The 13,377-nt window shown below is 29.5% G+C and overlaps 2 protein-coding genes across 5 annotated transcripts in view; both read right to left on the bottom strand.

Moving 5' to 3' along the window:
- Positions 1-1,655: 1,655 nt before the first annotated feature.
- LOC141457830 (uncharacterized) lies at positions 1,656-5,293 on the bottom strand. Its single transcript, XM_074135109.1, has 3 exons — positions 5,071-5,293; positions 1,883-2,990; positions 1,656-1,796 (listed from the first exon to the last, which is right to left on the bottom strand). The coding sequence occupies exon 2, from the start codon at positions 2,988-2,990 to the stop codon at positions 1,980-1,982; it is 1,011 nt and encodes a 336-aa protein (XP_073991210.1). The 5' UTR covers positions 5,071-5,293; the 3' UTR covers positions 1,656-1,796; positions 1,883-1,979.
- A 2,388-nt stretch (positions 5,294-7,681) lies between these two features.
- Lerp (lysosomal enzyme receptor protein) overlaps positions 7,682-13,377 on the bottom strand; it is a 103,724-nt gene continuing 98,028 nt past the window's right edge. Inside the window, exons 22-25 of one of the 4 annotated variants that reach the window (XM_074135089.1) lie at positions 11,594-11,675; positions 10,506-10,627; positions 10,320-10,377; positions 7,682-9,471 (exon numbers count right to left, since the gene is read on the bottom strand). In XM_074135089.1, coding sequence (XP_073991190.1) covers positions 10,348-10,377; positions 10,506-10,627; positions 11,594-11,675 — 234 coding nt within the window. In that variant the 3' untranslated portion in view covers positions 7,682-9,471; positions 10,320-10,347. Of the gene's footprint in view, positions 9,472-10,319; positions 10,378-10,505; positions 10,628-11,593; positions 11,676-13,377 lie in introns of those variants that run through there. The other 3 variants (XM_074135090.1, XR_012460570.1, XR_012460571.1) reach the window with 3 other exon arrangements.

Below are 13,377 nucleotides of genomic sequence, written 5' to 3'. Positions count from 1 at the left end.
GACTAATTTCTCTTCGTTTCATTACTGTTGGTGCCCTTCATCAGAAGCTATTTTAGAAGGGAAAAAGTGTGAGTGCACTTCATAATAGCTCTAAAAAATATTTTAATTTCCAAATATCTGACCTTCTTATAATTTTTTAAAGTATACACAAGATTCTTTAACCATAATCACCTGATACTCAGGAAGCTACCTACCACTTTTTTTTTTACTGAGAATCATATTGGATGTTACAAACGAGGAGAGCGATGGTAGATATCAACAAGTCAGTTACCATAAAAATAAAATCTAACTGAAATCTTTAATGTAAAAAAAATATATATAAATATATATACAATTCAAAAATATTATAATTTATAAATAGCTTAATATTAACGTTACAAACATACTAAAACGTATATAAGATTAGTTTGTACCTATTGCAAACTTTTTTTTATAACAATTAGCAAAAGTAAGATACATTTTTTCAATTTTTAAATTATCACAGTGAAACTAATAACTAAAAGCAATTTTCAAATTATCATATTGTACTTTATTTATGAAAATTATTAAACTTGGAAGTAAATAACTATATACTTCGGTAAATCATAAATACAAAAAATCACAATAGACTTATTGAAAATACAGTTTGTTTAATCGAAGTACGTTTAATTAGTAAGAGTACTACATTAAAAAGGCCATAGGTAAAAACGTGAACTAAGTTCTTCTTCGACAACAAATATAGCTAAACAATGGCCCGATTCTCAACCATTTTCAAGAAAGCGGCAATTTTATAATTTTTGAAAGCTTCACGACTATTTCCCATCAAAATTATCTAAACTCTTATTTAATTAGAGCTTTAGCGGTTTTAACAACACCAATCAAAAAAACATTAAATTTTCTTAAAATTATGTCATTTGCCTTAGGAAGGAAGAGAGAATATAATTTGAAACGATAAAATTACATAAACAAAGTTTGCTTTAAATTATTTAGGAATATTATAATCGCTAAAAGATGTCATGCAATTTTAATGTGTGCACACTCAACTTAAATTATAATAATAATATAAAAATTACTATAATCTGTTCAATAATATGGCAATTCCTGTTGGGTAATTTTGTCCATAACCCTATCGTCGCAGCACCTGAAACAAATATAAAATTTGAAGCGCGATTTTATGACCAGGCACACCATTTTGTAAAAACGACCTGAAAATCTTAATTCTGCACAAGGCAATTTTTTGACTTGCGAGGAGCAAGAGAAAGTAAGAAGGAATTGACTTTGTGTTTAACATTCATCGGTAATCACAAAGTTGGATTTACAGATAAATGGGATGTTCATGGGACTTTGGCTAAGTAGATTAATCAGTCAAACTTCAAGCACAGATTTTTTCTGAGAGAAGAGTATATCAAATCTTCGTGAACTATCAGAAGCAATTCAGGAAAGAAAATTTAAGCACAGACTCGAACATAGGATCCTCACGTGGGAAACAAATTCACTAAATTTTAGAGCTAATACCTTCCCTTCGTACACTTAGGTACAAAATAATGACAGAATTGGGTAACAGTAAGTTGCTCTTGTTATTGAACTTACTGAAAAAGGAAAACGAAAAAATATACTTCATGACCAAAACTTCCTGGACTTTTGCTTCTAGGCATTTTCTTTTTTCTTACCATTTGATACTCCTCACAATAAATTAATCCACAGATTCTTTGATATGCACTTTTTCGGCATGAATATCCACAATTCATAATTCATAACGATAATAGGATTTACATTTTTTTTTGCTTAAAATTTGTTCTTTTTTAGCAAGGGAATACCTATAAAATAAAATAAAAAATGTTAATACATTTTTGAAATATTCAGAAAAAGATATTTCTTTACTTTAGGAGTTAAGTATACATACTTATTTCATAATGTTTGTCCAAAAAACATAAAAATTAACTCCACTTTCTTCTTATTATTCCAGTATAATTGTAATTAGAAAAAGAAATATAAAGAACTTAGCAATTTCTTTGAAGAGTCAAGTTAATAACTGACTCTGAGCCGTCTATAAGCACTTCAGTAACATTACAATCCCGTGAAAATGTTTCAGATTGAATATTAACAGCCAGCAATCCTGCAGGAATCCTAAGAAGAAGTACACGATTGTTGTTGAGTTTAACTCTTTCTAAATTTGTATTACTAGCAAACAATCCTTGTGGTAGTGATGTAAAATTATTTGCTGATAGATTGATATTTTTTAATTTTGTAAGATCAGCAAATAGATCTGTTGGCAAATCATTTAGGCCGTTCGAACTGAGATCCAAATGTTCTAAATTTGGAACATCAGAAAATAAAGCTCGGGTAAGATTTCTTAGCCTGTTGCCCCAAAGGTTCAGTAAACGTAATCTGGTAAGATTACTAAATAGTCCTGGTTCAAGATGAGTTAAGTTATTGCTGCCTAGTTCCAATACCTCAAGTTTCGGTATATAACGGAATATTGTCCTTGGTAGATTTACCTTATTATATTTTAAATCTAACCAAGTGACATTAGTTGTATCATGGAATAGATCCTCAGGCAGATCTCTTAAAGAATTTTTATTTAGATTTAATTTTGAGATTTCTTTTAGCCCTTCTAAATGTTTCCTGGACAATTCATTATTTAAATTTCCATGCGTTGTAACTTGTAATGCTTCGGTCCTAGGCACGCCAAATGTCTTCATAAGCTCCTTAAATGAACTACTAGGAAAAGGACAAAATTTTAGCACAAAAGAATTGACTGGCCCTATTTCAATTCCTGCTAACAATCTTAACTCTTCCCAGCTGTTTGTTTCTGTACACTGAATTTGTGCATAACTTTTTGGTAATACGTGAGCTATTAATTTTGCCAGTTCCATTTCTTTTGGGCACACCAGGTCATAATCTCCATTTATACCCCTAGAACAAGTACAATTTGAAACACCTGGGCAATCAAATTCTGCAAATAATACTGTCGGTAAACTGCTGATAGTTAGGATTATAATCCACTGCATCTGAAATGAAAAACAATATGCTAAAAACATAAAAAATTAACAAAAAATAATAAAATAGCAATTAAAGTACAAGAAATTAAACATGATTAATTAAATAATTTTTATTTAGATTAAAGTTAGAGAATTCTTTTAGTTCTAGAAGTTTCCTGAACAATGCATTATTTAAATTTCTATGCGTTGAAACTTGTAGCTTCGGCCCTAAGGCGTGCCTTAATAAGTTCCTTAAATGAACTACAGGGTAAAGAACAAAGTTATAGCATAAAAGAATTAATTGGACCTATTTCAATCCTGCTAACTCTTTGTACATTCCAGGTAGAATGTACAAAGCACGAAGACTAATAAAGCGAATTTAATTATTTAGACTTCTGTAGTTCAAAGTGAAAATCAACAGTGTCTAAATGAATCATGAAGTAAAACTGATTCCTGGTGTTATAATCCAAACTTAAATCAAGCTTTTCGCCCACTTTATCTCAGTTTTCATAGAAAGAGACAGATAGCAACTAAATTTCCAGATTTCTGATACTTTATTTTTTACTTTATTAAATTATTCATAAATGTTGAAAAAGATTTAATTAGAAAAAATTATATTAACAGTTGTTTAGCACGCAATATGAACAAGCAAAAGTCCACATTACTAGAATTGAAAGAAAAAATCGCGGAATACCTTTTTTAACAGGCAAGTATACCAACAGATGGGTCAAGTTTTGAAGATGCTTATATTATTAAATCAGAAATTATGGGGAACGAGCCTCTCTAGGTAAAGAAAGCTGATAGTCCGATATTAATTCTCCTATCAGCCCTCGAATTCCTCAACCCTTCAGAGAAGCAAGGAAAGAGGCGTTCTATAGTTCGAGACAGAGCTTCAGAGTCAGAATCTAGCTCAACTATGTGTGACCAATCCTTTCTCAAATATGCAGGAGAAAATATATACATTTTTAAATTAAATGAATCAAATATGCGAATAATGACACCGAAAAAATAAAAATTGATAATTCAAATAAATACTAGTTGAGTCCCAGTTCAGAACTTAATTGTAAATCAAACCTTCAAATCAATTGAAAGTAAAAGTTAAAGAGACCGCTAACAGGAAATTCCGTCATTAAGCAACTAGATGTAGGTAACTAGAAGACAGATAATTAGTGAAAGTAATGTATACGTATAGTAATCTTTCCTCATAATTCCAAAAGTACCAAACCATACCAGAACTCTCCTGCAATGTAAGTGATGAAATGCTGGTAGAATGTGAATATAGAAGTCTATAAAGTCATTACCAATAAAAAATAAAAAGATAACATAAAATTTAATTATTTTCAAGAATTACATTCGATTTTTTCATTAATTTAGAGATGCTTCAAAGAATTTGAGAGCCTGGAAAGAAGGGTTTTTAGAAAGATTATGATGATAGTGTAAAGTCTATGGATTTCTGAGCATGTGTTTAACGATTTGTATTTACAAATAAGCATGAATGTGATTTGTGATTATGTAATTAAGCTTCTCTGGGCATGAGAGTGGTTAGTGACTTGTAATTTTTATGAACGATTATAAACGAAAACGTTTAATTAATGCGCGTGTATTTAGTACAATCTTTTAATCTCTTATAATATCACTTTTACCAGCGTGTATGGCTTTTTTCTTTTTTTTTTAAATGCGATACAGAAATATTTTCCATGTAGTCATGCCAATACAATTTAAAAGTTTTTTCTATGTATAATCAAATTCCAGAAATTGATAAGGGAATCCTTCTTTTTCAACGGAATTCTCAAGACATCAATATTCCTATCCACAAGAGCAATCGATAATTTTTTGTTAACAAATAGGACTTAAATTAAAATTCACCAAAGGATAATAGTAAGAATTCGATAAAATTCAGGAGTTGTAAAATGAATGTTCCATCTAGAGTTCAAATGTTTTAATTCTAGAATATTAATGTTAGTATTCGAAAAATAAATGTTATAATAAATTTAAAATCAATCTTGAGATGCTTTGCTTCACTTATTGGCGCAAGTAAAAAAAAATACAACTAATTTACTGAGATAGCAACATTATAGAGCTTAAGAATATTAGTAACAATAATAATTACCTTGTCAGGATAATTTTAATTTATTTATTGATTTTCAAAATGAATCATATACATTCATTATTTCGGAAGTCCTTGGCGTAGGAAATAATTTCATAGGCATCCAACCACACATTCGGCAACTTGGTACGGAACTGAAAATTCACAATTTAAGGAAAGAGCAATGCACCTTGAATCGGCAACAGTAGGCAGGTAAGACTGTACCTGTCACAATATTAGTCACTTAAACTAAAACGTCTACTTTTTTTTGGACAAGCTGCTGAACTCTTCAGATTCCTCCCTACCACTTTTTACAATAAGAAGGGGAAAAACTCTTTGTCCCCTCTTACATTTCATTTCAAATATTATTAAATATTAATCATAAGTCCTTTTTAGCACGCTACTTAGAAGGCTCGTTTGTTTACACACTCATATAAATTACCACCGTTTATTAAGCTACACCTCATTTTTTTTTTCTATGTCATTGCAGAATTCATAGAACCAAGATATACAACGAGGAAAAAATTTAAAAATGGAAATATTCCATTCACATACATACTATATGTACGTATAACACTTGGAAGGTGCCACTTCAGTCAGCTTTGCATAATCCAAGAAAGAAAACATCCTAAACATCCTTGCTAAGTTAACTTCTCGTAAATCTCGCAAGCACACTTATTTAACTTAGTCTTACTGAACTTATTTAAATATATCAATTTTCGACTAAGCGATAAACTACAAATCCCAGGTCAAACATATGGTAGCCAAGGTGTTTGATTACCTCCTTTGAGAATCCATTCTTTGATCAGATGACTTATTTCATAATATGTATAATAGAATATTAGTATAATAGAAAAATTAGCTATATAATAGAAAACTTATACAACTGTCCTACCGGACAGTTTTAATTAGGATACTAGTAAGAAATCGATAAAATTCAGAAGTTGTGAAATGAAGATTGTATCTCTCGAGTTCAAATGTTTTAATTCTGGAATATTAATATTATTATTCGAAAAATAAATGTAATAATAAATTTAAAATCAATCTTGAGGCTCTTTGCTTCACTTATTGGCTCCTATTAGTGCATGTAAAAAAATACAACTAATTTACTGATATAGCAACATTATAGATCATTAAAAATATTAGTATCTATAATAATTACCTGGTCAGGATCATTTTAATTTATTTATTGACTTTCATAATGAATCATATAAATTTATTATTTCGGAAGTCCTTGGCGTAAAATAAATTTTATAGAGTTCCTACCACCATTAGACGATGAATAAAAACGATAAATTTATAGTAATGTAGGTTTTTATAGTGAAAAAATAATTAAACCAGATTCAAAAAAACTTAAAGAGAATCTTGATATAAAATCAAAATTGCATATCTAATAGATTTTCTATCATCATATTCTAACCAACGCTGTGAATTGTGCAATCAATTATGTGGCTGATAGAACTTGTGCATTATTCTGATGTGGCCCTTTATAAAATGCTTAAGGAAGGCATTTTCCTAGAGAACCCCCCCCCCCCCAACAAATCTATGTTTTAGAGAAGGTTGACATGTATAGGCATTCAAGTGGAAAAAAGTAGAAAAAGGAGTTTAATGAAATCGCTGAAAAGCGCTCTACTTTAAAAACGAAATACCAAATTTAAGATTTCTGCGATATTTTAGTTTTTGAGTTATTCAGTTCTAACACAGATTATTAACATTTAATTCAGAGCATCTAAAAACAAGCATTCCCGATTAAATCTCCAATAGGTCAAAATTAAAAGAAAATATTGATGCAAAATTCTCACAAGATTGTGCAATTATTTCTATAATTTATAACATTGAATTTTACGCATAGTATGTGTATTTGTATACTTTAATTTCAATAAATGTAACAAAGTTGTAAGTACATTCATCCCGGCTCTATCGGAAAGCAACATATTCAATATCAAATCCCAAAATCTCCTACTTATGTGCATATTTATAGTAATGTAATGGGCAACAAAATTGTAATAAAATCCTCACAATCCAAGGTGAAACCACCCCAAGACTAAGATCGGAGAATCGAATCCTAGTTCAGCTCAACGTGACAGTCCACACCTTTTATTGTCCTGATATTATGCTGTCCTTCTATTCATGAAGGAATTTCTTGGCTTTTCCAGTTTTCTTTTGCATGAATATCATTCTACTTTAATTATAGACGTAGTATGCATTTTAGCTGATAGTTCAATTAAATTAGAATTTAATTGAGCTGACTGCAATCATTGAAAACGTAGTACACCAGATACAGTACCACTTTTGCTTTTAAATAGTAAATCTAAAAACAATAAATAAATCTGAATTTAGTACCACTTTTGAGAAATGATTTCTGTTCTGATTTCTCAGTACAATACTGTCAAAGGACAGTATAATTGTATTTAGCGTTCATTGCTTTTTAGTTTCCTAAAAGAAAAAATAATATCACTGGTGAATATTTTCTTGAGTTACTAAAAAACGGCAAATTTGTTTTATAATATTTGAGCTATTTAGTATTGAAATTAAAGTGGCGGTTCAAATAGCTTTAAAAAAAAGTATTCAATTTTTTTTTTTTTAATTCTAGAGATCATTTTTATTGATTATGTATGTTTAAATGAAAACCAAATGCAATTGCAAACAAAAATTTAATTTATCAAAGTTGAATAATCAATTACAAAAAAAAAAGAACAAATTTATTCAACAAAAAAATAAATCTAAAATTTTGCGGTCACCATTAACTTAGGTTAGGAAACGCTAAAACTGCATGTTTTAAACAAAAACATATAAAAAATTCTTCTTACGATAGTACAAAATGAATTCTTTTAAAGCAAAACAAAGCAAAATATCTTAGTTAAATAGTAATTTTTTTTTTTGCTTGAATACTAACGTTTTAATAAAACAATACAGGAACTAACTCAACATAAATCAGTTAAAATTAATGTATAAACTAATAATACTTTGTTGGTTCATATAACTAAATCACAGCTTATTGTGATGGTTCAACCGACATAGCAATGTTATTAACAAATTTCTGCCAGGATTTTTTCAATCCTTGAATCCTTTTTGCGATTCTTCTTTCGTAAAGTTGCCTTTTAGGCAACGACTTTAGGCTTTATGTATTTTTGTCTTGATTACAGTACAAAAACTAAAAATTGCGGGAAGCCCAAACTTTTTGTTTCGATTTGGCACTACCAAGATCAGGCCTGATCATAACTTAAGATAAGAAATCCTTCTTCCGTAAATACTTTTAAACTAATAGATTCATCACGTTTTGGAAAATTTTATCGAATATAAATCTCAAGTTAGAAGATCTTATTCTTATTCTAGATCTTTTGTACCATTAGAGGAGGGAAGGGATAATAAGATAAGGAATAAAACAAAATAAAGAATGGAGAGCTATTCCAGAATCAGGATGTAGTAGGATAGATATACTAAGTTGTTGTGGGATACTGAAAGAACCAGCATTCACAAGAGAATGTTAAATGGTCACCATGGAGTTAGTAAGATTAGTTAAAGGAAATAAAAGTATGATTCAATCACGAATTCGCAGACAACGTTGTCAATGTCTGCTCAAGAGAAAATTTCTTTAAAATATGAACGCTCTGCACATTTTAGCGAGACATAGTAATAGTTTAAATTCTCATAAAATTTATAAACCCACATAATTTTAAATAGTACACATAATTTAGAGTAAATCATTTTCAAGAAAAATATTAAGAAGTAAAAAAAAAAACAAAAACATTCATGATATTCGCAGTAGCGATGTTGATCAAGCCTCATTGTGGTGCTCCAAATAAACGGCAAGTTTGAGTTACATACCTTGAATTCACTTAGAATGTGAAAGGTATATAAGAGTAAGGCAGAGAACAGTAATACGATGAATACATGCCGTTTGTGAACAAAATAAAAAACATTACAAATAATTAATGAACCTGGTTCACAAACAATAATAATTTAATAAACATTCTTAAACAAATCGCTAAATTAAACTGTATCGTGCAGAATAAAGCGAGGCTACAAAAATTAAAGCATATTTTATTTGTTTCTACATTCGCAGAAATTTTTTCTTAATTGTATGATGTTAGAGCTTATTGAACTCCTTCAGAAAAAGAGAGAACTCTATCTCAGGACATATCTAATGGAAAAAGTCTTAGTAATGGCCTGTACGAATAGTTTTTAAAACCATAGCAATGTACAAAAATAGGAATTTATTTATACATTTTTAACCATAAATGTTTAGCCTAAGAAATTTATGTAATTTTTACACTGAACTCTATTTTAGAGTAAAAATAAATAAATAAAAATAAAAATAAACTGACAGTTTCAACACTGTTTAGATTTAAATATTACAATTTCTTCAGATTCTTCTGAATCCTCAATACTGAGTGTATCCAGTTCAATACCACTGTTTGAATACTGAAACAATATAAAAGTAGCATTGACCAACATTGTAAGCAACAAAATTAAATTCAGTTAAGAGATAATTGGCAAAACTTTTTATTACTTCACTAAACGTTTTGATGTTAAGCACCTTGTTTCATTAAAATTTTACTTTATTTCAATTATAGCAAGATGAAGTATTGTAATCGTATTAAAATAATGTAATTGTGTTTTCAGTAATTTCGAGGAATCCATCCCATCCCTCCTTATGGAAGATACTAATCAAATTTCCAGGAAAAATGTTAAAATAAACAAAAAACTTCAGAAAATCTTAAAATAAAGACAATTCTATTTGGTAATCTGGAAATTCAGTCCCATGTTTGATTCTTATCAAACAGGTGGCAAGCAAGTCAATCAATCTTTTTATTGCTTTTTTATTGCAGATCTTAAACACCTTTTTTTTTTGAAAGTGAAAAACCCATACAGTAAGTAATTTTGAAAACTTTTGACCACAACTTCATTGAGCATTATATTTATGTTGTGCGTGCAGCTAAGGTGGATACATACAAATAACATACAGAGCAATTTGTAAAAAAACATTTTTTCGGCATCAGAGGACATCGAAAACGGATATTTCCCATGAAATCACAAAATCTGCAAGATTACAATAATTTCTCTTACTATAGTAGAATAACCTAAAATAACAAGTGCTGTTAGTAGTAGATAGTTGCGTGTGCTGAGAAAACAGGTAAATATTTTTATGTACAAAAAGACAGGCTACTTTGAGTCACAAAATTTCACTTGCTATTAATTAAAATGACGTTTTAACTGATTATTGCAAATATTCACAAATAAAGTAGTAAGTAATTAATTAGAAGCCCTACCATTTCTCAAAAAAAAAAATTAGCTAAATTACAGTTCAACATTATCATCGTCATAACCCTGAAATGAAAACGTATCATCAGAGAATAATTATGCAATAAAATTAAAAACAAATCATGATGATTGTAAATAATAATAAATACAAATATTAATTCAAAAGAAATTAACAATTGAAAACAATAGTTTACCTCTCTGTACCGTGAAGACAATTGGCATGGAATAAAACTTATGTAATGCCATTTTTTCCAAATCAAATACGCAACAGTAAAGCTCACAACAGTTACAATAAATATAGTAGTAATGACAATGCCTGAAAAATAATATTATATTAAAAATAATCACAATTTTGAAATTAACAGTGATTTCTTTATATTTCCAGCCTAAATGTCACGATGATGAAAGTTATCATTTTTGAAAAAAAAAGTAAAAGAGGGCTAGGCTAATCCAACTACCGATTAGGTGACGTGGACTGAGTTGGATAGTTAAAGATAAATTTTTAATTAACCATGAAATAAAATCCAAGGGATTAGACTGAGAATCGAATCCAGTACCACAATACATATTTACTTTGGCGTGCCTTTAAACGCTCGGCTACCGTGGAGCCTTCATTTTAGAAATATATTAAAAGGTATATTAGTGAAGCAGTTCAGCGCTATATAACATATGTATAGATTACGTTTAAAAGAAACAGTTAGCACTAATAAAACTTCAAGTAAATCAACGTCGTTTTATTAAAGCTTTGCATAGAATTTTATGGATTTATAAAGTAAAGTTTTGCGAAGCCATAAAAACAATTTTTCCCCAGAAGTCTCGCAGCAATTTCCTATGAATTAAAAGGTGGTTTGGTATCTTTTTGAAGAATTTAAGTTTAAGGGATGGACGTTAAGACAGGATAGAAGTTAGACGACTGCCTAAGTAGGAGTCTTGTTACTTAACCATGAAGAAAATAGGAATGTCGGTATCATGGCGGTATTCAATATTCTAAAGTTACTTGCACATTAAATTTAATTATCTAAGCTTATATAACTAAAGATATTCTGGCGAATGTGGACATGGAATTGAACATTGAGTTGGAAACCTAACACATTAAAGGAAAAGGTTATAATACTCTACTCTACCGAAAGCCTTTCTTTAGGAAATATATATTGTGGCCAGGAAAGTAGTTCAGTGAGCAACAGTATTTTGGATACTTCAAGGATAAGCTGGAGGATATTTTTTTTTTTAACCATCCCAGTCAAATGTTTGTGGAATAAATTACAAATATTGCATTCATTACCTGCTGGACTCTTTGCAGATTTTAGTTCCTCAACACATGCGTACTTGGTTTTCCATATGACTTCTAAGTGACAGGCAGATTCCTGTAACAAATTTACTTTTATGAAAAGAAATTGTTTATATATAAGATTCATTGAAAAGAGGATTCAAAAAGCAACATTTGTACAATATATGCTTCTTGAAATACAATAGAAAATGATTGATTAAAGATTAGATTTAGATTTCGAGAAATAAATACACTTTTAAAAATAATCTTTTATAAAAAACTAAAAAATTTTCACAAACACATTAAGTACATTTTTATAAATAACTAAATCTTGTTAAGGTAGTCTGATTTTCTCCCTCGGAGAATGGTGGGTCTTCCCTATCTAACCAGGTTTCCATTTAGGACGAAATACGCCTCTAAAAATCTCATTCCGTCAATTAAACATTGTACCAAGACAATCGAATCTGAGAGAAATTAATAAGAATTTTTTATCTTATCCGTTAAGAAAATCCTCAAATAATACAATTCATTTTATTCTGTGAGATATTTTCAAAGAACCTCTCCTAAAAGACAAATTACAAAAGTATTGCTGTGAAGATGATAATATCAAACAGAATCGCGAGTTCTTTGAGCTTTACTGAATGTGCATCACTATCTCCGCTGAAATCTTATAGATTTATTTACAATTGTAAGCCTAAAGCTGGACTGAAAATTATTCAATCTAAGAACAATGAGGTTTGAGGCAAGTCATTATTCCCTTTTGGGCGAAGTCTTTGGTAATAGCAAGCCTCGCTTAAAGAAAAGTTTAAAGACTTCTTAATACGCAGAAATAAACGAAACATTATGTCAACCTAAATTAATGAATCTATTTTTGATATATAATAATTTAGTTCACCCAATAAAGGTAATTGCACTCATTTACCGTAACATGGCGCTTCCAAGCGGCAGAATTCTTTACTGAAATGGATGCTTTACAGTTTTTTTTACACACATGGCTGCAAAAATTATCTTTTAAACATTTCACTGTTTGTTAAGACTTCCCAATTGTGAAATACTTGTAAATGGGATTATAAACTATTAAACGACTTCACCCGACTATTATCCTGCTTCTCTTCTTAATGAATTGCTTTTCTGAAAACTACATATAAGGAAGTGTTCATTCAAAAGGGTGAAAAAAAAACCTTAATCCCATGGCAGGTATATACAGTTTGAAGTAAGCATTATAACAATTTGAAATTAATATTACTTAAAGAAATAACTTCGAGGATTATAAATAGTTTTTCAAAGGGATTATCACCAGGGGCAAAATAAAAAACTTTGTACTTCAATAATAAATAAAGTATAGCACCTAAAGTGTTTCAAATTTTGTCGTGTATAGCCCAAAGTTTGACGAACCACAATCAAAAAATATAATTCAATCATAAATCTTTCCAATATTTAGGAAGAAGGCATACTAAGGTTTCTAAGTCTGTCTGACAAGAGTATAAAGTTTTATTGCATACTTTGTGGAGCCAGATTATGTATGTAGTTATTGGTTATTTGACAAAGTATAGGCTAGTAAAGTGACTAGAAAGGCTAAATTGCATACCAACTAAAACCTCTACTATATTATATATAGCACCCTTTTGTGTTGGTATTTATTAGCGACCTTGAAGGATTCAATGTATAAATGTTAGAGAGTATAATGAACATGAGTTATAATCAAGTTTAGTGGTAAACTGCTCCTAAAAGTAATTTTTGACTAGATATAACTAGCTGAATTGACTTATTTTATTTTTTAGTATCAATAAAAACAGTTT

The sequence above is a fragment of the Rhodnius prolixus genome, unplaced genomic scaffold (genome assembly GCF_049639745.1).
Source record: "Rhodnius prolixus isolate KJV_2025 unplaced genomic scaffold, Rpr scaffold_5, whole genome shotgun sequence".
Classification (NCBI taxonomy): domain Eukaryota; kingdom Metazoa; phylum Arthropoda; class Insecta; order Hemiptera; family Reduviidae; genus Rhodnius; species Rhodnius prolixus.
The sequence above is the reverse complement of the archived record's forward strand: the minus strand, read 5'-3'. Positions and strand labels throughout refer to the sequence as shown.